This window comes from Penicillium antarcticum (genome assembly GCF_028974205.1).
Source record: "Penicillium antarcticum strain IBT 31339 chromosome Unknown utg000009l_segment0_segment0, whole genome shotgun sequence".
Taxonomy (NCBI): domain Eukaryota; kingdom Fungi; phylum Ascomycota; class Eurotiomycetes; order Eurotiales; family Aspergillaceae; genus Penicillium; species Penicillium antarcticum.
Window position 1 is genome coordinate 1,510,832 of NW_026695307.1, and position 23,259 is coordinate 1,534,090.

The 23,259-nt window shown below is 51.3% G+C and overlaps 12 protein-coding genes across 12 annotated transcripts; 5 read left to right on the top strand and 7 right to left on the bottom strand.

Moving 5' to 3' along the window:
• Nucleotides 1-487: 487 nt before the first annotated feature.
• Nucleotides 488-2,043, bottom strand: N7508_008932 (uncharacterized protein; the record flags this gene model as incomplete). The annotated part of the gene is made up of 4 exons (XM_058466995.1): nucleotides 488-1,101; nucleotides 1,166-1,726; nucleotides 1,797-1,912; nucleotides 1,973-2,043. The coding sequence occupies 4 exons, from the start codon at nucleotides 2,041-2,043 to the stop codon at nucleotides 488-490; spliced, it is 1,362 nt and encodes a 453-aa protein (XP_058314841.1).
• Nucleotides 2,044-2,711: 668 nt separating this feature from the next.
• Nucleotides 2,712-3,300, bottom strand: N7508_008933 (mitochondrial 37S ribosomal protein uS14m; the record flags this gene model as incomplete). Its single annotated transcript, XM_058466996.1, has 3 exons — nucleotides 2,712-2,774; nucleotides 2,874-3,045; nucleotides 3,182-3,300. The coding sequence occupies 3 exons, from the start codon at nucleotides 3,298-3,300 to the stop codon at nucleotides 2,712-2,714; spliced, it is 354 nt and encodes a 117-aa protein (XP_058314842.1).
• A 654-nt stretch (nucleotides 3,301-3,954) lies between these two features.
• On the bottom strand, nucleotides 3,955-4,532 carry N7508_008934 (F1F0 ATP synthase subunit i). Its single transcript, XM_058466997.1, has 4 exons — nucleotides 4,426-4,532; nucleotides 4,315-4,344; nucleotides 4,142-4,192; nucleotides 3,955-4,024 (listed from the first exon to the last, which is right to left on the bottom strand). Exons 1-4 carry the CDS (start codon nucleotides 4,460-4,462, stop codon nucleotides 3,960-3,962), a joined length of 183 nt encoding a protein of 60 aa, XP_058314843.1. The 5' UTR covers nucleotides 4,463-4,532; the 3' UTR covers nucleotides 3,955-3,959.
• A 129-nt stretch (nucleotides 4,533-4,661) lies between these two features.
• On the top strand, nucleotides 4,662-5,243 carry N7508_008935 (DASH complex subunit SPC19; the record flags this gene model as incomplete). The annotated part of the gene is made up of 2 exons (XM_058466998.1): nucleotides 4,662-4,793; nucleotides 4,854-5,243. The coding sequence occupies 2 exons, from the start codon at nucleotides 4,662-4,664 to the stop codon at nucleotides 5,241-5,243; spliced, it is 522 nt and encodes a 173-aa protein (XP_058314844.1).
• Nucleotides 5,244-5,824: 581 nt separating this feature from the next.
• N7508_008936 (tRNA methyltransferase RSM22) lies at nucleotides 5,825-8,284 on the bottom strand (the record flags this gene model as incomplete). Its single annotated transcript, XM_058466999.1, has 1 exon — nucleotides 5,825-8,284. The coding sequence occupies one exon, from the start codon at nucleotides 8,282-8,284 to the stop codon at nucleotides 5,825-5,827; it is 2,460 nt and encodes an 819-aa protein (XP_058314845.1).
• A 364-nt stretch (nucleotides 8,285-8,648) lies between these two features.
• On the bottom strand, nucleotides 8,649-9,788 carry N7508_008937 (uncharacterized protein; the record flags this gene model as incomplete). The annotated part of the gene is made up of 4 exons (XM_058467000.1): nucleotides 8,649-9,029; nucleotides 9,091-9,396; nucleotides 9,450-9,635; nucleotides 9,723-9,788. 4 exons carry the CDS (start codon nucleotides 9,786-9,788, stop codon nucleotides 8,649-8,651), a joined length of 939 nt encoding a protein of 312 aa, XP_058314846.1.
• A 479-nt stretch (nucleotides 9,789-10,267) lies between these two features.
• N7508_008938 (SUR7/PalI family protein) lies at nucleotides 10,268-11,196 on the top strand (the record flags this gene model as incomplete). The annotated part of the gene is made up of 4 exons (XM_058467001.1): nucleotides 10,268-10,280; nucleotides 10,333-10,627; nucleotides 10,691-10,873; nucleotides 10,932-11,196. The coding sequence occupies 4 exons, from the start codon at nucleotides 10,268-10,270 to the stop codon at nucleotides 11,194-11,196; spliced, it is 756 nt and encodes a 251-aa protein (XP_058314847.1).
• Nucleotides 11,197-12,015: 819 nt separating this feature from the next.
• N7508_008939 (ribosome-associated complex protein SSZ1) lies at nucleotides 12,016-13,814 on the bottom strand (the record flags this gene model as incomplete). The annotated part of the gene is made up of 3 exons (XM_058467002.1): nucleotides 12,016-13,580; nucleotides 13,632-13,668; nucleotides 13,722-13,814. 3 exons carry the CDS (start codon nucleotides 13,812-13,814, stop codon nucleotides 12,016-12,018), a joined length of 1,695 nt encoding a protein of 564 aa, XP_058314848.1.
• A 480-nt stretch (nucleotides 13,815-14,294) lies between these two features.
• On the top strand, nucleotides 14,295-15,113 carry N7508_008940 (exosome non-catalytic core subunit RRP40; the record flags this gene model as incomplete). The annotated part of the gene is made up of 1 exon (XM_058467003.1): nucleotides 14,295-15,113. The coding sequence occupies one exon, from the start codon at nucleotides 14,295-14,297 to the stop codon at nucleotides 15,111-15,113; it is 819 nt and encodes a 272-aa protein (XP_058314849.1).
• A 205-nt stretch (nucleotides 15,114-15,318) lies between these two features.
• On the top strand, nucleotides 15,319-15,764 carry N7508_008941 (uncharacterized protein; the record flags this gene model as incomplete). The annotated part of the gene is made up of 2 exons (XM_058467004.1): nucleotides 15,319-15,418; nucleotides 15,454-15,764. The coding sequence occupies 2 exons, from the start codon at nucleotides 15,319-15,321 to the stop codon at nucleotides 15,762-15,764; spliced, it is 411 nt and encodes a 136-aa protein (XP_058314850.1).
• A 171-nt stretch (nucleotides 15,765-15,935) lies between these two features.
• On the top strand, nucleotides 15,936-17,951 carry N7508_008942 (MYB DNA-binding domain protein; the record flags this gene model as incomplete). The annotated part of the gene is made up of 2 exons (XM_058467005.1): nucleotides 15,936-15,999; nucleotides 16,030-17,951. The coding sequence occupies 2 exons, from the start codon at nucleotides 15,936-15,938 to the stop codon at nucleotides 17,949-17,951; spliced, it is 1,986 nt and encodes a 661-aa protein (XP_058314851.1).
• A 179-nt stretch (nucleotides 17,952-18,130) lies between these two features.
• On the bottom strand, nucleotides 18,131-22,750 carry N7508_008943 (putative UDP-glucose:glycoprotein glucosyltransferase; the record flags this gene model as incomplete). Its single annotated transcript, XM_058467006.1, has 4 exons — nucleotides 18,131-20,977; nucleotides 21,035-21,295; nucleotides 21,345-22,521; nucleotides 22,605-22,750. The coding sequence occupies 4 exons, from the start codon at nucleotides 22,748-22,750 to the stop codon at nucleotides 18,131-18,133; spliced, it is 4,431 nt and encodes a 1,476-aa protein (XP_058314852.1).
• Nucleotides 22,751-23,259: the final 509 nt, after the last annotated feature.

Below are 23,259 nucleotides of genomic sequence, written 5' to 3' on the forward strand. Positions count from 1 at the left end.
AAGTTCTCGAGTAAACTTGTCATATTCGGCGTTTGATTTTCCGGATGTTGAAATGATGAGGTTGAGAAGAGGGAGTTTTGCGGGGTTGACAGGAAGAAATAAGGGATTCTTCAGGGATCGAAAGGTGAGTCTGTGACTGGTCAAAGGTGACATTCCGGTTTGTATGCGTTCACTTTATGTTCATGTCTACAATAACCCTATTTCTACAATCTCTATAACCTCTACATCTACTCTACAATGAATAGATATTCGGAGAATATAGGCATTGATCTGCTTAGCCCCTTTCTCTCTGTCCTCAGACTGATATTATTTCCGCCTTGGTTTCGGCTCAGTCTACCAGGGGCACCCCGTATTCACTATTCACCTCCCCTCTGATGGCCACAAAGAGACCCGTAGTATAATGTAGAACAGACCATCAGAGGGGCGCTACTGTGACAGCCTTACAGCGCAGCATCAACTCCCCCACCGTGGAGACCTCGCCGTCGCCTTACTGGGCGACATCGCCGCCACCGGCACCGCGACGCTCATCCCCCACCAACCCCTCCAGGAAGAAAAACAAGCGATCCATTGTCGCATTGATATGTTTAACCGGGGTGCAATCATACGAATTGTCGTACCTCCGGCCAAGCAACACCAGCTCACGGGCATACTTGCTCTCCAGCTTCTCAGGCGGACCACACCAGCTCAGACGGAGCAAATTGCTCAGCACAAACGACCCCGCCCAGTCGTGGTCAGCAGGGGGACCGTTACGGTCGGCCCGCTCGAGCATGTTAGCCTCGCCTTCGACAAGGCAGGGCGTCTCCTTCAGCGCGGGGTTTCCGTGCATCAGCTTCATCCACGCCAGCGCCTTGTCCAGGCAACGCGGCAGTATTGCGTTTATGTGGGCTGTCTCACCCCCTGCATAGCAGTTGCAGCCGCGGGCGCCGATGCCGATTTCATGGCTGCCCAGTGGGAGGTCGGAGCGGACCCAGGCGCGGCTGCGGTCACGCATGAAGGACGCGAAGGAGGATGGGTTGTACAGAGTGGCTATGGTGCTCTCGTCGAAGACGTGACGGGGGTCGATCAGCTGCATGTTGGAGATGAATGGGTGCCAGAATGTCCCTGTTGAAAGAGCGTGCGTTAGAATGTGAAGTTAGCCCTAATGCTTGTTTGATGATGTACTCACAGTTCTCTTTCAGGAACTTGTGCACGGTGACGCCACCATCGGCGACGCCCAGGATGTCAATTTTCGTGTTGCCGCGCATGCAAGGCATGAGGATGTTCTCAAAGACATACTCGACGTGCTCATGGAGAGTCCGGTTGCCCTGGATCTCATTGCGACGAGTGGGGTCACGGACGGGGGAGATCAGAGAAGAAGCCTCACGCAGGCGAAAGGTCTCAAGGGACTCAGCGAGCTTGGTTTGAGGGTTCCAGATGTATTGGGCTGGGTTCAGGACGATTAGGGCTACATCGTCATCTGCGATGTCTTCCCCATTGCAGATGCCACTGACCATACCGAGGATGGTGCCGAATCTGAGACTGTGCTCGATGGCATCGAGGTAGGAGAAGATACCCATGTCTTCACCTTCATCGCCACATAGGACGATGATGCGTTTGGCGGTCTTCAGGTTCTGGCTTGCGGTGATCAAGGTGTGGGGGACTGCTTCGGCGTTGCCTTGGACTGGAATTGGAATTACGTGCATTCGCATGGCGCTCAGATGATGCAGGACCAGTCCGCAGACGGCCTCTGTGTTTTGTCAGTTGATGCTTACCTCGAATGGTGCATCTCGCTGTGGATGCTGTTTGGGGGTACTTACGTTGCAGGGCGTGAGCTTCCATCTTTGCAATGCGCTCATCCTTGGTCACGTCGAACTTGAAGCCCTCATCTGGGTTGCTGATCTTGCGGATGAGTCCTTCCTTGGTGAGAAAGTACCTGTGTTGATGTTGTGTCAGCATCGGGTGTAATGTCTCGGCAGGAGGATGGAGTACTCACCCGAGGCTCTCCAGGGTTGTGCCAAAGGCAGGCCGGGTAGGCAAGCTCGAGGATGGGATGTTGGTGGCCATCGCTGCTTCTTGTATCATCGATGAGATGATGCGAGAGGAGAGGAGAGAGAAGTTCGAAAGAGTCAAAACTGAATAGACTTGGGGTGATGAGAGAAAGAGAAAAGAAGACTGAAAGGTGAGCTCTAGATCAGGGCAATGATACGCAAGGCAGCGCGACGACCATAAGAGACGAGGAAACGGCGGTCCTCAGTTGAGACTGAGCTTTCCAAACTGTAAAGAAGCAAGATGAAATACGGAGAAGTAGAAAAGATTCAGAAGAAGAATATCCAAAGATATCCTCTCATGCATGAGTTTTGCAAGATTCAAGGACCCGAAGTATGAAATGAGAATGAGTCCCGGCTTGTTAAGATATCGTGAGGGACAGCAGTATGAAAGCAAACGACGCAATACGCAGTACGCAGAAGAACCATCAAAGAAAGCCACACTCATTACAAGCAAACAGTACGGTCAAAATGAGAGAACATGACCATTGCCCAAACGAGTGATCAAGCGCCAACAACGAAAACGGCGGTAAAGTGACCAATGATCTAAGAAGTAAATGGCTTCATAAACAAATAATATTTGCATACTGTACAAGCTCCAACCCAATTGAAGCCAGAGATAACGCCGCGCAACCCATTCAACCGGATATCCCATATCCAAGATAAACCAGCGGCAATATGCCAGATCTACCAAGAAGCTTTCTTGACACCAGGGAGTTCACCAGCAAGAGCCTGCATACGGAATTGGTACTATAGATTGAGAAATAGATGTGTCAGCAATCATTCATCAAAATCTCGAGACAATCGCAGGCGCATTCAATCGCTTGATATCCAATTCAATCCACTCACTCTGTTGATTCTGAAATCGCGGAAGACACTGCGAGCAGTACCAGACTCAACACAGCGGTTCTTAATCTGCGTAGGACGAGTGTAGGCGTGCATCTGGGACAATTGGAGCTGAGCCTGTGCGCGGACTCGGCCGGGGAGGGATGTGTTGCGGATCATGTAGCGGAGAGCTTGGCTGCACGCGAAAAGAAGTCAGCAATAGATCTCGATCTCAACTCTGTGACCATTCCAATGGAACGGCTTCCAGCAATGCGTGTACGTATACATCGCGAGTCCAGACCATCTGGTCTGCGGACGAGGTTCATTCATACCGTTCAGGCTCAGTCTGCTCAAAAGCAATGCGCTTGTTGTGGTCGCGGATCAGGCGGGTATTCGTAAAGCCAGAGAGGTCCAGCTTCTTGGGCCGGAAGAGACCTGCCATCTTGGACATTTTGGCGGTTGGTTTTGCGTTGATGGGGTCGGGATTGAGGTCGAAGGTGGTTGTCTCTTTCGGCGAGGCGGAATTGGCGAAAACTGGATGCCCGATTGGGTTTAGCGCCTTTGATGCAGGATTTCACGGGTAATGCTTGACAGCACTACGTTTTCTTATACGTTGGTTCATTGGGTTGTTAGAGATTATGTTTATTGCTGGTAAAGTACAGAGAGTGATTTGGGGCTTTTTCTACGGTCGCATGACGTTGGAAGCTTGTAAATTAGCCCTACGTTCCGCGGCGTTGCGCCGGGTGGATGTGAAGTATAAAGCTCTACAGTGTCCACAGCCCTATGTTTGGCATGGCCGGAATTCCCGGTTCCCTGAAATCGGTAATTCCAATACAAGTAGCATCATGCCTGGAGGAGAACAGTACGAAGAGGCGAACCTGCCCAAGTGCAGAATGGTACTGGTACAGCTTGTGAATTGATCCAAGTCACCCCGATCGAGGGTATGATCTATATGCTTGGAAGGGGCAAACTGCCCGCAAAATCACAGTAAATGCAAGCCGGTCCTTGATGACCTAGACCATCTCCGCCCGCACGCACATCGCGAGGGTTTCCGCCCGCTCTTCCTTCACAAGGAAGCGGGATCTCAACGCCCATTCATTGTCGACGAATTTAGTGGTCTGCCTTGCCAGCGGGCTTAGCGTTGGGGTTGCGGGGGTCGTTCTTGAACTCGGCGGCTGCGGGTTTGACGGTTAGCTGGGAGTCCGGGACGGCCATCGGAGTTGCATTCGCGGGGATTGTTGTTGTGCGAAACTTGGCGATGGTTCATGTATAGCTGCGCGGGTGGGACTCACTGTTAGACAGAGCGTTCTGGAGAGAGTTGACACCGTAGAGAACAATGAGGCCTAGACAGGAGATTCGTTAGATTGAAGTCCGATTAAGCGCCCCGGATGCGTCGAATAGCGAATTGACAATCAATTCAGGTCCAGGATATCAGGGCAACATGGGATAGAGTATGTAGGCGTACCGGCAGCGAAGAAGGGAGTCAAAGGCTTGGCTATAGTTGAACAGATGCGTCAGTCGTTGGTCCATGTTTAATCCTCCCACAGGTCATATTCGAGGCCCAAAAAGCACATACCCATGGCGCCGGGGAACTTCTTTCCGAGGAGAGACATTGTGGCAGGTAGATCGAATGCGAAATGAATTCGGTGTTCGGGAGATGATATGGCAAGAGGACGGAAGAGGAGAAGTGAGGTTTGGAGGTTTGCCCGGTCCCGAGATCACGCCGCCTTAAAGGCGGTATCATGCCGCTTTTACCGCCCGATCTATCCCGACTGTAAACAATCACCTTCTGTACTCTGCAATCGGCACACCATGGCTGCTTCACTGTCTTCATGCGTTTCCTCGCTACAGTCCTCTCTTCATATCTTGGATAACTCTATTACAACCCTTGATTCGGGTGTCAACGACTTTCCGCGACTATGTAAAGTTCTCCAAACAACTCGAGTACGTTCAAAGCAACGGAGACAAGAGAATCAACAAGCCTAATATGAATTACTGGAATAGCACTTCGAGCTCCTCCCCGAGCCAACCCTCCGTGAAGCACAGCAATCCCTTCTCGACGAAATCACCCCAAGCATAGCCCACCTGCTCACGCTATCGACAAACCACGTTGAAAAGCTCGCGCGGCGCGAACAAGGCCTCAAGGCAAAATGCGACTTGCAAGAAGGTCGACTCTCCTCCAACCCTGAGAGCCGGTCGTCGGCAGCTCGCCAAATGCAAAGTAATGCACTGCGGGGTCGCACGGCGGGGTCTGGGTCGAATAACGCAGCCAAAGCAGCTGAGCTGAGACGACTGCAGCAGAAGAAAGAGCGGCTTAAGTTTGCGGTTGATCGATTAGAGTTGCAGAGTACCCAGAGGCAGAGGCAGTTGAGGAAGAGTATGGCTGCGCAGTGAATGGGGGCCAGAGGACTACGAGATCACGATTATCTATGAACACGCTGCATGTTTATGCTGGGAGTTCCGGCTCAATGAGACACGGGCTCACCCATGCTGTCATGAAAAAGTACTCAAGCCGACTTTGGAAAGCGCAACTGCCTTCCCGGACATGATGTCCATTCACTTGAGAAGTCGAAAACAAGCCTGTTGCAGACAGGCAAGCATTGCACTGGATGGATTCATACCCCACATCATCGGCGACAGAGTCCAGTGCCATCATATACGCTACAATTTCACCACATGGAATGTAAGCTGTACCAAGTTAACGCACGAGGATAATGAAGGGCTTAAGGACACAGCTCTTACTACTCAAGTGAACAAATACATCCAAATCTGGTCCAAATTCAGAGTGAAGATGCTATATTTACATTTGTAGAAAGGCGAGAATGCGACTATAGTATACAAGATCCATCCCACCCAATGCCAGATGCCACCGCCGTAGCGAATATTATACAATAGGTCCCATCAAGACAAAATAGCGCCACCAAATAATGCACAGAACCAGCAATCCAATCTCCCTAGACAGGAGATCAAACGACCTATTCAGCAGACATCTTACTCTCAGCCTGCCTCAACTTCTTCTTATCGTTATGCTTTTTCCAAGGAGGAATGCGCTGTCCCCTCTTCCTGGCCGGAGTATCAGGGATTTCCTCTTCATAATCATACTCATCCTCCTCTTCATCATACTCATTCTCAAACTCCCCGTCCTCATCATCACGCATCTTACTCGCCGCCCGACGAGCCAAGCGCTCTTTCTTTCCTTCGCCATGCTTCTCGCCTAACTTCAGGTTCCGCGGGATACGAGTCTTCGCGCCGAGAGCCCACAGATCACCCCACTTCGACTTGCGGGCGTCGCGGTATGCCTGCCGACTATAAGAGCGGGGGACGGTCCAGCGCTCGATATTACCGGCTGGAGTGCACAGGTCGAAGATGACATGGCCACGACGTTTCATGGGTGGGTAGACGGCGCGGGGAAGGGCGAGGGGATGGAAGGATGGTCTATCAGTGAAATCGGTATGTTCGTCTTCGAAACCCTCGAAAGCAGCATCTGTGGCTGCAGCATCTTGTTTGATGTCTTGTTTATGGCGGAGGTCGACACCGCGCTGGGCGGCGATGTAGCTGAATTTCAGGTCTTCGTGGTTGCGGTCTTTGGCGCCCATGATGCGTTGCAGGAATGGGGGGCGGATGTACCGTTGCTCGAAGTGGCAGTAGTCTCGACGGCCCTTGGTTGCGCCTGCGGAATTGTGCATTGGGCAGCTTGAGTGGTTGGTGCAGGGGGCGATGATCATGCCGGGTTCTTTTTGGATTACTGAGCTTGGGTCCGAGTCTTCCAGGAAGTTTTCGTATTCTGTTGAGCCTGGGCTGGCGATATGGCGCTTCAGGAGCAATTCTCTTGCTCCAGCGATAGCCTCGAAGCCCTTTTGACGGCCTTTTTCGAGGAGGATGAGGATTCCGCCGTTGGGGTTTAGGAGAGCCCAGAGGTTTTCGACATGTTGCTTGCGCTCGTATTCTTCTTCCAGGCCGAGGAGAGAATGAGGTGCAATGATAATGTCGTATTGCTTGCGCTTGGGGGCTTTGCGCGAGTCGTCAAATGTTGGCTTCTCGCGTACATGGACGTAGTCCGGCAGACGGGGGAGGAAGGTGGTGTTGTCGAGCATGGCGGATGCACGCATCTGTAGAGCTACGGAGCCCGTTAACACGGTTGATCGCCCGTATGGAACGGGCAACTCCTCGGGGTGATTGGGCACCATGAGCTCGTATTCTGCACGGACGATATCTCTCCAGGCGAGGATACCAGCACCACCACCACTGGCATCGAGAACATTTGGTCCGTCCTCTTTTAAGATGAGATTACGGATCCAATCAGATCCCATGCGCTTGCGAATCTCAACCAGGACACTGAGGGATGATGCATAGATCCCGGGGTACAAAGCTGCCAGGTAGGCATTGGCCTCCATTTCACCCATCTGCCTTTGCGAAGCATGGAGAGGGATGGGGAGCTGTGGTAGATGGGCACGGGGAGGTGCTGTCGTAGTCGAATGTGGTAATCCCGGTCCTCCAAATAGGTTGCGTGCAGTTTCAGCAATATGCTTGTTGGAGAACTCCGACAGAATGATCGAAATAGGGCCGGTCAGAGTCTTCTTGGGCAGATGGATAGTGCTGGGGTCCGTCCCAGATTTACCCGCAAGAGTGTTCGGGTGCATTCGAGGGGCACTATCTGGGACTGCCTCATTCTCAAACTGCTCGAGCATGATCTCGCCGCCTAGTTGCTCCGCAACCTCTCTCGTCCGCCTCATGGCAATGGTTTCTTCCTCCTCTGGGGGAACTTCCATGTCATAGACAACGGGAGCATCATCCTCCGCAGTAGCATCTTCCTTGTATTCAACCTCCTCCCAGTCACCTTCACCAGTTTCACGCAGCAACCTGGGATCCTCGTCAAACTCCTCCTCGGCTTCCTCAAGCATGGGCTCTTCCTGACGGAAGATAGGTTCTCCATAGAGTCGGGCGTAGATCTGAAGCTCGGCATCATTCAACAACCCCTGAGGCAGTTCCTCTCCAAACCGCTGCTTGACAAGATGCACCCAGGCCTCTGGAGTAAGCTCGTCCCGCTGCATGATCAACTCAACGAACTCATCCACCTCATCTTCCACCCCAAATTGATCCAACTCCTCCAGTATCTCAACCATCTGAGCCTCATTTTCACCAATCTTCTCAATCAAAGCATTGATATCGTCCACGGCGTTCTGTTGCTCCGTTCCGCCGGATGGAGGCAAGTCCGACGCCGCAGGGGCGGACACAAACCTCCGCTGAGGTTGGGACTGTGCGGCCGCATACTCGGTATTCGATCGGCGGGAAAGGTTGTTGGAGATCACTAGGGGTGAAGCTCTTCGGGTAAAAGCGCGCTGCTGGGTTGTCGTTACCCTGCTGGCAGCTCCGCGGAACTGTCGCGACCCAGCAGGGCGCGCAAATGTGCGCAGTAACTCGCGCGATTGGGACATTTTAGCTCCTTATGCTGAAATTATTGACAGCATGAGCTTTTGAGTTGCCTCAATAGGTGTAAGTTGAGTTGGTAGAAAAAATATTTCAGCCCCAGAAACCAGAAAATTGATGCCAAGATTCCTATGCGCCCATCACAAACTGCAGACTTCTGATTGGCTGGTCTGGCGTTCCAAGATGGCCTGTATAGATCAGGTTTCTAATGGCGAGGAACTAGCTGGCTATTTCTGCTGAACCAATCAAAATCTGTATGTGAATAAATAATTCGAGAATTTCACAGTATCTAATATCTCTATCAATATTCAAAATCAAGTCATGGACTCAGATTGAAAGCAGTTTATATTCCAGAGTAGGGTATCAAAAGCACTACGCTTCACTTTCTGTATCTTCATTACCCATAAGCACTTTCAGCGCACCTACACACCGCATCACTTCATGCTCAAGGGCCGACAATTTCGCCATGACGGCCATAAGACTAGGATCTTGGCTTTCGACCCGGACCTTCTCCCTAACGCGTACTTCCTCGCCTTGCCATTGGAACGAGGCACCCGCCTCGTCATGTGTCGGTGCCCGTGATCCGAATATTCGATCTCGCAGGGAGAACCCTGTCAATGAGATATCCGAAGCGAATGCAGTTGGCGCGTGATTGAGAGCGGTGGACTCCAATGTCCGAAGAATGAGAACCAGAGCGGAGTCCGTGATAGAAAGGTGGAATGATAATTGCGGTGGAAGCGGAGGATCGAACATCTAGAGCAGCATCAACACCATTCAATTGATTATCGGAAATAGTCACATGGACTGCACTCACATTCTCAGTCGCGCTGGCCTCCCACCACTTCCCTCGCGTATCGTCCCCCTCCCCCTTCAGCATCTGCCTTGCTTCACTGATAGTCTCAAGCAAGAGATGCAGCTGGCTAAAGATGAAACCCGCATTGAGAGGGTCACCTGTCCACGTGCTCACGTCGACGATGTCCAAACTCTGCGCGACAAGATCCCGAACCGAGACCAGCTGCGGCAGAACGAGTTCCGGCGCACCGGGTGCCTGGGACAGATTCAGACGAGTACTGGGGGCACCACGCGTAGGCGGCAGCGACGCAAGGCGCAGTTGGATATCCTAGAATAGGTCAGTCCATCATTCCGATCGCACGTCGGATTCGGCATACGTACTCCTTTCACGACCTTGGTGCCAACTCTAGTCACGAAGCCTTTGACATTTTCCGATCGCAGCGATGAGAGTACCAAGGTTGAGCCTGGTTCCTGGGGGGCTAACAGGACTGCACATTCTTGCAAACCTTCCTTCAAAGAGGCAAGTGAATCCTGCATAGACTGCAGGAGCCATTCTAGCTCTCGGGCCTAAGATAGGTTGGCATATTATATTGGGGAGGGCTCCACAGTCACCAATGGAGGTATGGAGTACTCTCTGTAAGGATGTGGACGTACCAGCGCAGTGTCCGCCTCATGGTTGATCAGCTCTGCTGACAGTGGGGGATAAGCCCAAGTGGCCATGATAGGGGCTCAGGTCGCAAGGTTCGGTAAGGGCAGAAAAACTTGGATAGGCAGAAAGATTCGATGATCCACGTCACTGTTGGGCTCACCGCGTCGATAGGAGCTGCAACGTTGTTTCGTGCTTCACTTCGTCATGGACCGCCCAGGCTAACCACATTAAGCTTAGTGCGGCCAATAGAGTGCGGGCTAACCCACGAACAGTTAGCCGATCAGGTGCAAGCATGACGTTATGATCGTCGATGTGCTCAATTTTGATGAGAAGAAGCACTGATGATGCGCATTATATCAGAGGCACTCGGATACCCCGGCTCTTATAGAGTTGGTTCCTTTTCCACTGGTTTTTTTACCTCTTTTCTCTCCAAGATCCCTCGAGCTTGTCCCCAAATCATTCCTTTGAGATACCCAACCTCTTATACTTCACTTAATCAATACTTACCACTTACTATCTGTACTGGTTTACCCCGCAGGGATCAAACACAATGGGTTTGAGCAGTAAGCCGATCCCCCTGATTATCAAAGTATCAAAGTCTGACCTCTATTATAGGAGTATCATTGGGCTTTTTGGGCCTGTTCTTCACAGCAGGCTCCATCTTGCTGATCTTTCTGACACTGCTGGGTGGTGCTCGCAACAGCACCCCACTCAATGAGATCTACTTCCTGCAGGCCGACACGGGGAACATCCCTGGGGCGCCGACGACTTCGCGATGGACCTTCTGGAACGTCTGCGGAGTGACCAACGGCAAGAATGACTGCGGAACATCGCACCCCGATTACCCATTCGATCCCCCAAGCCACCGCACTTTTAATACCACTGAGAATGTCCCCCAGGAGTTCATCGGGTAGGTTATTTCGATGTTCTATGTTGTTAACTATATATCGATATATACTAAAAATGTGTATAGAACCAACCACTACTTCTTGATGTCGCGTTTCATGTTTCCCTTCATCATCATCGGTCTCTTCTTCACCGTGCTGTCGCTCTTCACTGGTCTGCTGGCCATGTGCACGCGCATCGCAAGCTACCTCTCTGGTTTTTTGGCCTGGCTCGGTCTGACCTTCCAGGTCATCACCACCTGTCTCATGACGTACGTCTCTCTTCAATTGATGTTCCCCCAAATGCATATCACTAACTTCAATCATCAGTGCTGTCTACGTTCAGGGCCGCAATGCCTTTAACCGAAATGGCCAAAGCTCCAGCCTAGGCGTCAAGGCGTTCGCCTTCATGTGGACCGCAACCGCCTGTCTGTTCCTCGCATGCCTGATGTACTGCCTCGGCGGAGCTGTCGGTCGCAAAGACACATCCGGATACAGTGGACGCAAGGAACGCCGCCGCGGCTTCTTCTCTTCGCAGCGTTCGAACAGCGTGAAAAGCCAGAAGAAGGAGCGCGAGAACACCTCCTACGCTTAAGGATAAAATACAGGTTATTCGATCCAGCGTTCCTCATCTGATCTCGACAAGAAAACAAAACCGGAGCACTAGCCAATACCGTCGACTAAGATCGATCTCCGAGCCTTTTATACAAATTATTTTTTATTCTCGTGCGTTGATATCCCCATTGGAAGTTCCATGCTTTCTCTAGGAGACGAGACCTCTTCCTATGCTTCGATTGAACTTGAAGCACCCACACTCACTTGATGCTGTTACGAACCTATTACGATCCTTACTAGGCTTATCTTCGTGGCCACCAGATGGCTGTGGCCATTTACTGCGCAATACTCATTTTGGTTTGGTGCACGTGTTTAAGACAAACGCGAGTTTTTGATGCTTTATGGATGAATCACATGGTTCAACGATTCTCCGATTTTTCAAGATCATTTTGGATTTGTGTTTTTGGTTTCGACGATACTTAATAGTTGTTATAATATAATCTATTGTCCTACCATCGAAATTATATTCAGATCTAGATTCTTAGGCTGCATAAGATATCGATATCCGATGGGAATAGAGCTGATTCCTTTGTTTGGAACCCAATCACGAACCAGCGGGAGATGGGAACCCTGGGAATGCAGGAAGGTACGTGGAAAAGTCAATCTCCATTGGTCAATCCAATTGAGTTCTATAGATCTGAGTCTGAAAAGTAGGAAAGGAAAAGACTCCATGATGATAACTGCAGTATAAGTAAAAGACAAACATAAAAAAAAGACAGCCTCTATCAGTCATGCATGCATCATCACACCATAAACGAAATCCAAGTCTTTTTTTTATTCACAGGACAAAAGGGAAAACTTAAGCGGAGCCGTTGACAGCACCGCGGACGGCGTTCTGGGAACCAACTTCACGAACAGCGATCTGGAGACCGAGGTCGGGGTTAACGTGGACCATGACCTCGATCTTGCCGTTGGCCTTGACGCCCTTGACGGCGAGCTCGGCAACAGGCTTCTCGGTCTTCCAGACAATCTCACGGGTCTCCTCCTCCTCGTCATCCTCGGAGTCGAAGTCGGAGTCGTCCTCATCCTGAGCGGGCTTCTCCTCTTTGGCCTTGGGCTCGGGCTTGGTGACCTTGATGTCACGGGCACCCTCGCACACGCGGACCAGGACGTCGCCACCTTCCTTGGGGGCGGAGTACTGAGCAATGCGGCGGGCGGGGAGGGCAGTCTCAGCACTGAGCAGGGGCTGGAAGGTGACGCCGGACTCGGAGGTGAACTCGACACCAATGGCCTTGGTCAGGTGGGGGGTGACGGTGACCATGGGGTGGATAGACTGCTCAATATCCTCGTGCTCAAACTCCTGGACGAGGGAAGCCTGGAAGGCGGCACCACGGGAAGACAGCTCGGAGGGGTTGATGGCGGTGGTGGAGGTAGCGGGTGCCAAGACGGTGGTGGTCTCGGGGAAGATGTTGCTGACCAGCGAGGCGAGCTTGGGGGTGTGGGAGACACCACCGGAGAAGATAACCTCGTTGATGTCAAGAACATCGAGCTCGGCCTTCTTGACGACCTGCTGGATCAGGTCGGTGAATTGAGCGAAGACCTTGCCGGCGAGGAGCTCGAAACGGGTGCGGTTGACGGTGCTACCGTAGTCGACACCGTCGACCAGGCTCTCAATGCTGATCTGGGCGTTGCTGCTCAGAGAGAGGGCCTTGCGGGTGGCTTCACCCTCGAGCTTGAGCTTGGCAAGACCACGGGCGTTCTCGCGGGGGTCGGTCTTATGCTTCTTCATGAACTCCTTAGCGAAGTGGTCGATGATGATCTGGTCGAGGGAGGCACCGCCAAGCTCGTAGTCGTGAGCAGTGGCGAGGATAGTGTACATGCCTCCGCGGCAGGCAACAACGGCAACATCGGAGCGGGTGCCACCGAAGTCAGCAACAACGGTCAGCTTGTCAGTAACGGTAGCCTCGGGGCGGGCATCGTAGGCCATGACAGCGGCAACGGGCTCGTGGATCAGCTGGAGAACGTCAAGACCAGCGGCCTTGGCGGCGGCAACGAGGGCCTCACGCTGAGCATCGGTGAAGTCGGTGGGGACGGTGATGACAGCGGCGTTGACATCCTTACCAAGGAAGTCGGAGGCGGACTGCCTCAGGCGCTTGAAGTGACGGGTGGAGATCTCAGAAACAGTGACGGTGTTGGGGGTTTCGCTCTCAGTGTCGCGGATGGTGAAAGCGACAGTCGAGTCCTTCTGCTGGGGGTGGGCGGACTGATGGCAGGGAGTAGGGTCGATAGACTTGAATTCCTTGCCGAGGAAATCACGGAAGTATGCGACAGTGTTGGTGGAGTTGCGGATGAGCTGCGCCTTGGCCTGTGTGCCGTGGTACTCCTCGCCTTCAATATAAGAAAGGATGGAAGGGATTTGACGGTCTGGTATGGGGTTAATTCAAGTTCACTGAGCGCGGGGCTCAAAAATCTTACCTCCCTCCTCGTTGGCAATAACCTCAGCCTTGCCCTCCTGTGTAATTGTTAGCCATTGCATTATCTCAGACTGCACACAGATATACATACAGGCGAGATACGGGCAATTGAACTGCAAGAGTTACCGAAAGAGATACCGATAGCGAAACGCTCGGCCTCAGCGGGGGCAGCGGCGTCACCCATTTTGAATGTGATAATAAATGGATTCAAATTAAAGAAGAAAAAGGATATCACACGTCACGGCGTGAAGGGGGATGATCGTGATGGATGGCTCGATTGAGGGGGAATCGAAAAATCTTCTGAAGATTTTCGTCCGCTGTGGCTGGGCTTATCGATAGGGTAGTGGCGCACGGGTACCGCCACATTTCGAGTCCACAGGGACGACAGTAAGGTATAGTTGGATTGATGAGGTACAAGAGCAAGTCGAAATAGAAATTGAAGACTGTCTATTTAGTTATGTTAGCAAGAATAACTGCCCACGTATGTTAATATACCTGTCTCCCATGCGTTGAGATGTGTAAGTGGGAGGTCACGTGTTGATAATGAAATATGGGTTTGCAGATAATTCGATGCTCAGTCAACTTCAAACAGGCTTGAGCTCGAGCTGTCTTAATTTTTGCTGCAACACAACTGGCCTCAGCACACGGTCGCAAAACATTCACCATGACCACTCCACTGGTCTTATTACCCAGCGATGAGGTTCCCCGCGACTATCTTCCTGCCAACAACTCCAACCCTCTACGACTGGGTCCTGGCCTTCGTATCCTCTCACAGCCGTCTTCCAAGTCTGCGGACTCCAAACATGTCTTGACAGCCACACAAGCTGGTCTACTCACGACCGATGCCAAGAAAAACACAGTCTCACTTCTTTCTTTCCCGAACCGCCGGTACATCCCCACCGTCAACGACTTCGTCATCGCACAGATTCACCATTCCAGCGCCGATTTCTTCCATTGCATGGTCAGCCCACACACAGCACATGCGCTCCTAGGTCAACTGTCATTCGAAGGTGCATCCAAGAAGACAAGGCCAATGCTGAAGCAAGGCGAACTGGTGTACGCCCGAGTACTGTCCGTGGGGGTCGGCGCCGGCGCCGAAGTCGAGCTTACCTGCGTGAGTCCATCAACCGGAAAGGCTGAAGGAGGTATGGGTCCTCTGGCCGGAGGAATGGTCTTCGATGTTTCAACTGGCATGGCTGCTCGCCTGATTCGGGCAAACAACCCTTCAGCTGAGATAGATGAGATTGAAGGGCTTGTCATCCTTGCTGAGCTTGATAAGAAGCTGGATCCTTTTGGTGGATTTGAGCTTGCTGTTGGGCGGAATGGAAAGGTCTGGGTGAACTGTTCGGACTCTGAAGAAAACACCGTTAAGGCTACAGTTGCTATTGGGCGCTGTCTACAGGAAACCGACCAGAAGAACCTTCACCCTCATGACCAGAAAAAGCTTGTATCGAAAGTTCTCCGGGAGATGAAGCTGACCTGATTGCCCGTTGGGCTGGAGTATGGGTGTTACGACTTGCATCTGCTTTCTATTCTTTTATGCCAGCATGTACATTATTAATGCAATCGATGAGCATAACGTCTGTTCTGTACCAAAGTATATATATAGATATATCTGTCAGGAGGTTTGTATAATATACAAACATTTCCGTTGTCCGTGGCTATAATGTCAGGAGTTCGGACGAACCATGTACAATGCACGGTCAGGCATTACCCAGTCTACCTTAATCAACGGCATTGACTGGATTTTTCGCAAATTAAATGAACAAAAATCAAGCAGCATGAGAAGTCAGTAGTAATACTACTTACTGAATGCAAAAAAGAAACTCTCCCTCGGGGAATCGAACCCCGGTCTCCCGCGCTTCTCGGTGTTAATGACAAGCGGAAATCATCACCACTAGACCAAGGAAGATTGAATGACCGAGTTACAGCTCGACCACTTGGCTGGTTGATGAAAGGTTCCACATGCCAATGGATTCAGTGTCATCACAATTTGTCAAAGCACATACATGCATTGTGTCGTATATCCTATTTTGCATATTTTCTTAAGATCAAGAGAAGAATTGAGTTTATGTACAAAAGCTCCGGGCTTGGTATATATATGTATCAGCTGCTTCTTCCTTGTGTCGATTGACATCGACTTATATCTGGTACAGATAACTGGTCAACATGAAGGCGGTCATCGAGGCGGTCTTGGATATTGCCAGTTTACGAGCTCTCCGCCGTAAATTTTGTTCGGGTTCGGACAGCGAAGCTTTCTTCAACTGCACCTTCCCCTCCTTTTCCACATATCCAGGGCTTCACTATGGGTCAGAATTCGTCCCAGCCCGAGGGAATCCCTGAGATTTCTGAGGATTTTGGAATTGTCGGTAAGTCTACTCAATGCGATTGATCTTTAGACTTGACACTGACGTTCATTCCAGTTCCCGAAACTCCGTATGCAGAACACGACACGCCCGAGCCGAAGAAGAGAGACAAGAAAAACCGCCACTCGAAGAAGAGGGAGAAGCTGAGTCAATCTGACAAGGCCAATGGGATAGGAACTCCACCTTCAGATGACAATGCGACGAAATCCTCGAAGCGAAAGCGCGAGGACGAACCTGAGCGCAAGAAGTCCAAGAAGAAGAACCGCAAGGATGATGCGCGACATGAGGCAGAGTCCCCCTCCCCACCAAGAGCTCCCTTCTCTAGCCAAGCCACTTCATCGATGCTCGAACGATCCGAGAAGAAAGCTCACAAGTCAAGCAAACAAAAGAAAGATTCAAATGGCATCACTCCCCCCGCTTCTCAGGTTTCTCGTGCTACTCCGGCTGCCAAGGGCACTCCCGACAGTAAGCAGCAGATGTCTGAGGAAGGCAAAAACAGTGTCCGAGGCCCAAGAATCAGAGAGGCGGACAACAAGAAAATCGGTTTCTACACCCCCGAGGAACTGGAGAAGATTGAATCATACAAGGTCACTTTCTGTAATTGGCATGGCGTCTCTGGGCTCACATTCGATGAGTTGGTCCACCATTCAGAGCGTGGCTCACAGGATTGGCCACTTCCCACAACGACCATGACCAAATCTGAATTCTGGGACGAGATCTACGCTCTTCTTCCTGGCCGTGACCGACGGTCCGTGTACCGATTCATGCGCCGACACTTTCAGGGCTCAACTCAACGGGCACATGACTGGTCCCCAGAGCAAGATGAAGAGCTCATCGAGCTGCACGCCCAGCATGGACCAAAATGGACATACATTGGCAAGCTTCTCGGGCGTAGCGATGACGACGTTTACCAGCGCTGGAAGAACAGGCTCAGATACAAGGACACCATGAAACGTGGCGCGTGGTCAGCAGAGGAAACAAAACTATTCCTAGAAGCTATGCAGGCAGTTTGGGAAACTCTGAGATACACCCTCAGCAAGGAGGAGAAACGCAAATCGCTGGGCAAAGACTTATATGAAATGGACGAGACTCTGGTTCCCTGGGGTACCATCAGCAGTGCATTGGATAATAAACGATCTGAACAACAGTGCTCGGACAAATTCCGGAAGATTCGGCCTGTTGTCATGAGAATGCGAGCCAATGGCAATCCAGACGCTGTCTTCGATTACGAGACCTCTGCTAAGAGAGCTCGCAATTGGAACAGAAAAATCGGCGAAGGCCAGATAAGCGAACAATACGTGAACGATGATGACAGCGACGTGGATAGGGATGCTGACGAGGTTAAAGAGACCCCGGGCCCGCAGCCAACCCGCACGCAAGGGTTCTCCGGGATTGTTCGAGAAATTAGCCATGGCCCTAGTCAGGAGACTGATGCTGAGTCTGAATTTGAGTCCGCCAAACAGTCAAAGAAGTCTAAGAAGTCGAAGAAGAACAAGCATGCTGAGGACCCCAATACAGAGGAACAAGCCGTGTCATTCCCTAAACTTAAAGAAGAGAAGAAGCGTGAGAAGAAGGAGAGACGTGAAAAGGAGAAGCAAGAGAATACTGAGAATGAAGTGACGGCCGAGAAAGCTTTACGAAAGGAGCGCAAGAAGCAGAAGAAGGAGGAAAAGAAGAGACGAGAGGAGGAAGAGCGCCGTGCGGCTGGAGCATCGAGCAGCGAGGCTGAGAGTGAGCCTAAGCAGAAGAAGGCCAAGGAGTCTAAGTCCAAGAAGGTTTCTAGCGAGGCTGATCACAGATCTGACGGTGAAAATGACAACACTCAATCGCCCTTTGCTGCTCCCTCTCCCAGTTTCGCCAAAACTGACACTCCTTCGGTCCACGATGAATCAGAGAGTGACAAGGAAGAGGAAGATGGCGACACGAACATGAAGCTCGAAACTGACTCGGAGTAAAGTAGTTGCGACTTTTGCTATTCTTTGTTCCTAGATACCCTATCCTGCTTTGTTCCAAGCCTCAATTGCAACCATGTCAAGCCAAGAAATGAAATGAACCAATATTAAACACAAGAAAGCTCACTTGTAAACAGTAATTCAATTTTCCAGGCTATATCATGTAAGATGGAAATGCACATCTACAACTCATCCTTCTTCTCCTCACCACTCTGCACAAACTCAACCCCAGCAGCATCCTCAACACCAGCAACCCTCTTCGCCAAAGCCGCTATCTCATCATCATAAACCGTCCACTCAGGAACCTGCCTCCTAGCCCTCTCCAACTTAGGCTCCTTAGTAAGAGGATTATTACAAAGATCAATCGTCTTCGCAGCCCCCAAATCCTCATCCGCACACCAAGTTTCACACCACAACCATTCCTGCGGAAGACTATGAATGGGAATATGATGCTGCATATGATTAGGCAGGTCCTGATCCAGATTACTAAGACTGTTCGGATCGGACGAGAGCATCTGATACTGCCCGCGCAACCGATCACCAGCCGCGAGCGCCCGGAAACGATTCAAGTCCACAACATAAAGCGCAGAAATATGGTATGGCTTCCCACGCAGGAAGTTAGACCAATACCCCGACTTCCAGAAACGGAACCCTTCCATTTCAGAACGGGAATCGCCCATCGGCGTGAAGCCGTACGGCGCGTCTTGGAGGTCGTGCGTGACTAGATCGTGCATGTCCGTGCGGACGATTTGGTCTGCGTCGACGAAGATGACTTTGTCGAGCGAGAGGGGGAAGAGGACGTCCAGGAAGAGCATCTTGTAGCCCCAGATTTCGCGCTGTTTCTCTTTCTGGGAGCGTAGCCAGTGGGGCCATTTGTAGGTGACCATTTCGTAGGAGAAGTTGTATTCCTTTGCAAGGGAGGGGAGGAAGGCGCGGAAGGAGGGTGAGAGGAATTGTTCAATGAACCAGAATTTCACGGTATGTTTTGTGTGCCGCATGACCGAGACCATCATTATGTTTAGCATGCGTTCGTAGAGGTGGCCGCTTGCTACTGAAAAGATGTTGATATCGGCTTGTTGGTCGTTGGTTTTGGTGTTGACTCCTACGCTGGAGAGGACGCCTGAGGCGAAGTTTAGGCCCTTGGCGAAGTAGTCTTTTGTTGAGCCTGGTTGGATGCCCGTTTCGAGGACGTCTTCTTCTTCGTGCCCTGGTTTGCGAGATAGGCGTGGGAATAGGGTGCGGCCTTGGAAGGTTAGTAAGGCTACCTCGTTGCTTTCGTCGCCGGGTTGGGGGCGGTATCCGAGGCCGCCAACGCTGTCGATGTTGAAGAGCTTCTCGCTGCGGCCGGGCTTGAGGTTGATCTGCCATAGGCCTGGCTGGGCTTTGAATTGGAAATATCCAAGGTTGGCCATGATGATGGTGTCAGCGAAGTAGTGGTTCTTCTCCGTGCCTAGGGTGAGCTGGACACCTCTGGGAGGTGTCTTGGTTGTGAGATCACGAGAGTGACCTTCAATCAGGATGTGCTCGAGAGCATAGATCGCATCGACATCGGTGCCAGCCTTGAGCGAACTCAACTTGATGTTATCCAGATCGTGGATTGATTCCTTGGGCGCAACAAGCCACGATGAAGGCACATCCATGCCCAGAGTAAGCAGTGCCTCGACTGGCACACCAGTGAAGGAAGCCTGAGGCCGAGCAAGAGCACCGTTTTCGGTGAACGACGGCTCTGACTCGAGGACATAACGGTAGAACCGCTTGACCGGCAACTCCTTGAGGTCCTCCTTGGGGTTGAGGAAGATCTTGAGCTGAACACCGGACAGTTCAGAAAGAACCTTGATAATCGGCAGCCATCGCTGGGCAACCTCGGAAGCAGGATCAAGAACGACCGCAACATTAATGGCAGGATCATCAGAGTTGGAAACCGTGATCACGGAATAAACAGTTCTCCACTTGTCAGACACATCCATTCTGAAATCAGGAGTGTTCTCAAAGATACCCTCTGGAACATCCGAGATCATAGAAAGAGCCACAAGCGAGGTCAGCTTGGCAAAGTCGAGGGGGCTCGAGATCTTAGTTTGGAAGCCCAGTTGGGCGACAGCCAATGCAACAGGATCTAGACGTTTGAGCCGTTCGTACGCGATGAGCTGGCTCAATTCGTCTACAGTCAATGGGTAATCCTTCTCGACAGGACCGACTGCTCTTCCGTTGACGACGAGTCCTTCTGTGCCAGGCTCGAATCCAAGTTCCTTAGCCAGGCGCTGGTGCAGTTCTTGGACAGCAGAGAGCTCTTCAACTACGATCTCAGGAACCTCAGCGTCATCATCAGATGCGCTGAGCTTAGCTAGGACCTGGTCGATGCTCTCGCCCTTTGCAAGCGACCGGTAAACCATGACGAGGTTTTTGGGGAGAGCCACATCATCTGATGCGGCATTGTGAAGAAGAAAAACCTCGACATCAGTATGTTCCTTCCGGAGGTTAAGGGCTTCAGTCAACAATGCAACACCCTCCGCCTCAAAATCACCCACGACAATCATATGAACACTCTCTAAAGCGCTCTTTTCAGAGGTGATATGGGGGATCCTGTTCAAAACGTTCTCATCGGACCCAAGGACATTGGCAAGATCCACAATGCGGACACTCTTGGGGTCTTCGGGCATGAGGAAAGTGTTACGTCTCTTGAATGCTCCAGCGAGGAAAAATTCGGGGAGCCAAGCATCACCCTCGAAGAGATCCTCAACAATTCCCTGCTGAACCAGCTTCAGGTCTCGGCTGATCTGCATACTCATTCCCTGCATCCAATTGCCTTCGCGGGAGACGGGAATACCGTTGACGAGGAAGTGAGGTTCGTCGCCGGTAAGGCTCAAACGGCGCTGATAGGCAGCTGTGTGGGAGACGAGGGCATTGTATTTTTCGCTCTTCAAGACTTGGTCAAGAGATAGAGCTGGATGGTCACCAATGAGCTGGTGTTCCTTGGTTGCAGCCACGAAGCACGATTTATCAGGAGAGCCTCTCTTTCCCTTAGTAGCATACTATTCAATGTCAACATCCGTGATACACTTAAGATATTAGGATTCAGGTAAACATACCGCTTCGAGATATTTGACGAGAGAGTCCAGACCATAAGCATCGAAAAGGTAGTGAGCCACCTTCAACTGTGCGGCAGACTCAGGAGACGAGCTGAGAGGCACCAAACCAAATCTCACAGGGATACCTCGCTTGATGAAAGCATGCAAGTTACCGGCAATGAGCATCATGCTCTCCGGATCAGACAGATCAACAGGAACGACAACATTGTGCAGGTCCCTGCGCACTGGAGGCAATTGTCCCGGATAACCACCGGCGATGTACTGAATGACAATTAGCAAAGTTCAGAGCAATAAGAGATAAATCACGAACCGCCTCGAGTTCACTGGACCAGCCCTCGTATCTGGAATCCTTTTCCAGGTCATTCAACCAGATGATAACCTGGTTCTCTTCCGAATCATCTCGGTAGTCATAACGCTGTTCCTCGCCACCAGCCTGTGCCTCAGTGAGAATCTGGTGCGACAGAATCTTGACAGCATCACTAGCGGAAAGGCCAAGACTACGGAACTTCTCAATAAGCTTCCTCTCCCGACGCAGATGTTCCAAAAGAGAGAAGGCATCGATCTGGCGCGTATCAATCTGCACACCGTTGATCCACATAACATTGTAACCACCAGGAAGCATCTTCGCCCGGTTATGACGAATCTCCTGCAACATTTCCCCAGTAGCGTTATGAGCCGCCACCGTAGAAGAATACTTAGGGAAATTCTGCGAGAGCTTGATCAAAGCCTCCAAAGGATCAGGGCTATCCATAACATACTTCGCCGAATTAATACCCAACCGCGCAACTTCCGAAGCAGACAAAGGCCTCAAATCATCCGGCGCGTCCTTCTTCGTCTCCCGGTCAGCGTTGGTCTCAGTATCAAGCTTCTCGGCAGCACGGTCATCAATAACGATATAATCAGTCTTCTTCAAAGCAAGCTCAACACCATATCCGGAAACAAACAACGGCCTTGAAACCCAATGCCGAGGAGGCCGGTAGCGAACCCGGTACGAGATCTGTCCCTGCTTCGCCATATCGCTCAGCGTCTCATGGAAATCCTTAAACATTGGCGCGGAAATATCCGCATACAGGACAGCAGGAGGGAGCGAGATATCGCCTAGGACTCGATCGAATGGTAGTTCGCGAGGATCCTGCGCATCAAGCACATCCTGCTGTGCGCGTTCCAGCGCAGAAGAGCAGTATTGCTTCCCCTCCAGATGAACCCAGACGGGACATACGGCATCCTGGGCTGCGCCTAGGGATTGCTGGACAGAGGTATTGTAGAATTGGTAGTGGGCCTCAATGCGAGGGGCGGACGAGCGAACAGAAAGCGATAGCTTAAACGATGATAGACTCTCCGGGGTGCGGAGATGTCCGCCTTCTTGGACCACGGTCAAGAATCGGTTGTAGAGCTCTTCCTCTGTTGTGAGGTCTTCGAAGGTGCCGTCGGCGATGCGGTCTAGCAACGGAAAGTATGCAGTAGAGTTTTCATCTGCAGCAGATTCCCTGTAGTCAACTTGCGCATTAGCATTGTTCTTTTGGGCTGTCTTCTCAACTATGGGGGCAATCTATTGTGCAACGTCACATACAAGAGCTCGACTAGGTATGGGGCCGAGTCGAAGGAGGCCTGGAGCGCCACGTTGACGGCTGGGCTGGCATTGGCATTTGCAATACAGCCTGCGAGGGCTCCGATGGCGGCGTACCACCGCCAGGAGATGCGAGATCCCATCTTCATTGTTGTGTTGGGGTGGTTTGTATAGATGGATGTTTATAGGGGGGCTGCCCCGGGTATGGGTGGCTTTGTATTGGTGGTATCACCGAGTCTAGATGTCCATGTGAGTCTTATCAAACATAACGGGCCCAATGAGCCCCAGCTCGCTTAAATAAGGTGTCGAGATGAGGTTGGAGATTCAGCTGATCTGGACACTTGGGGCGTTTCGTTATCTCTTATCGGGATTCTACGGTGGACGCAGCGGCAACTGATGCAATCTCCGAGGTTCTACCCTTGACTGGTCACTACATGTGCAAGAATTTTATATGATAGATTGTATTGAATTGGAATTTTTATCCCCAGGATGCTATGCATACTGGGCGCTTTCATAAGGACATTAGTCGTAAAATCAACCTTGGAACACCACCAGATGCTCCACCAGAAACGCCGCTTGTTTTTAATGTTCAAGATAATCAGAGTATGTGCAGCACCAGCTGGCTCTGTACAACAGAGACTGTGAAAAATTGATAATA

Bases quoted from the DNA above. Each gene is read 5' to 3' on its own strand.
- N7508_008934 (XM_058466997.1), bottom strand. From the start codon at position 4,462: ATGTCTCTCCTCGGAAAGAAGTTCCCCGGCGCCATGG. The intron at 4,193-4,314 runs GTACGCCTACAT...TCTCCTGTCTAG, and splicing joins GACTCCCTTCTTCGCTGCCG to GCCTCATTGTTCTCTACGGT. The intron at 4,025-4,141 runs GTGAGTCCCACC...TCAAACCCGCAG, and splicing joins CCAGAACGCTCTGTCTAACA to CCGCCGAGTTCAAGAACGAC.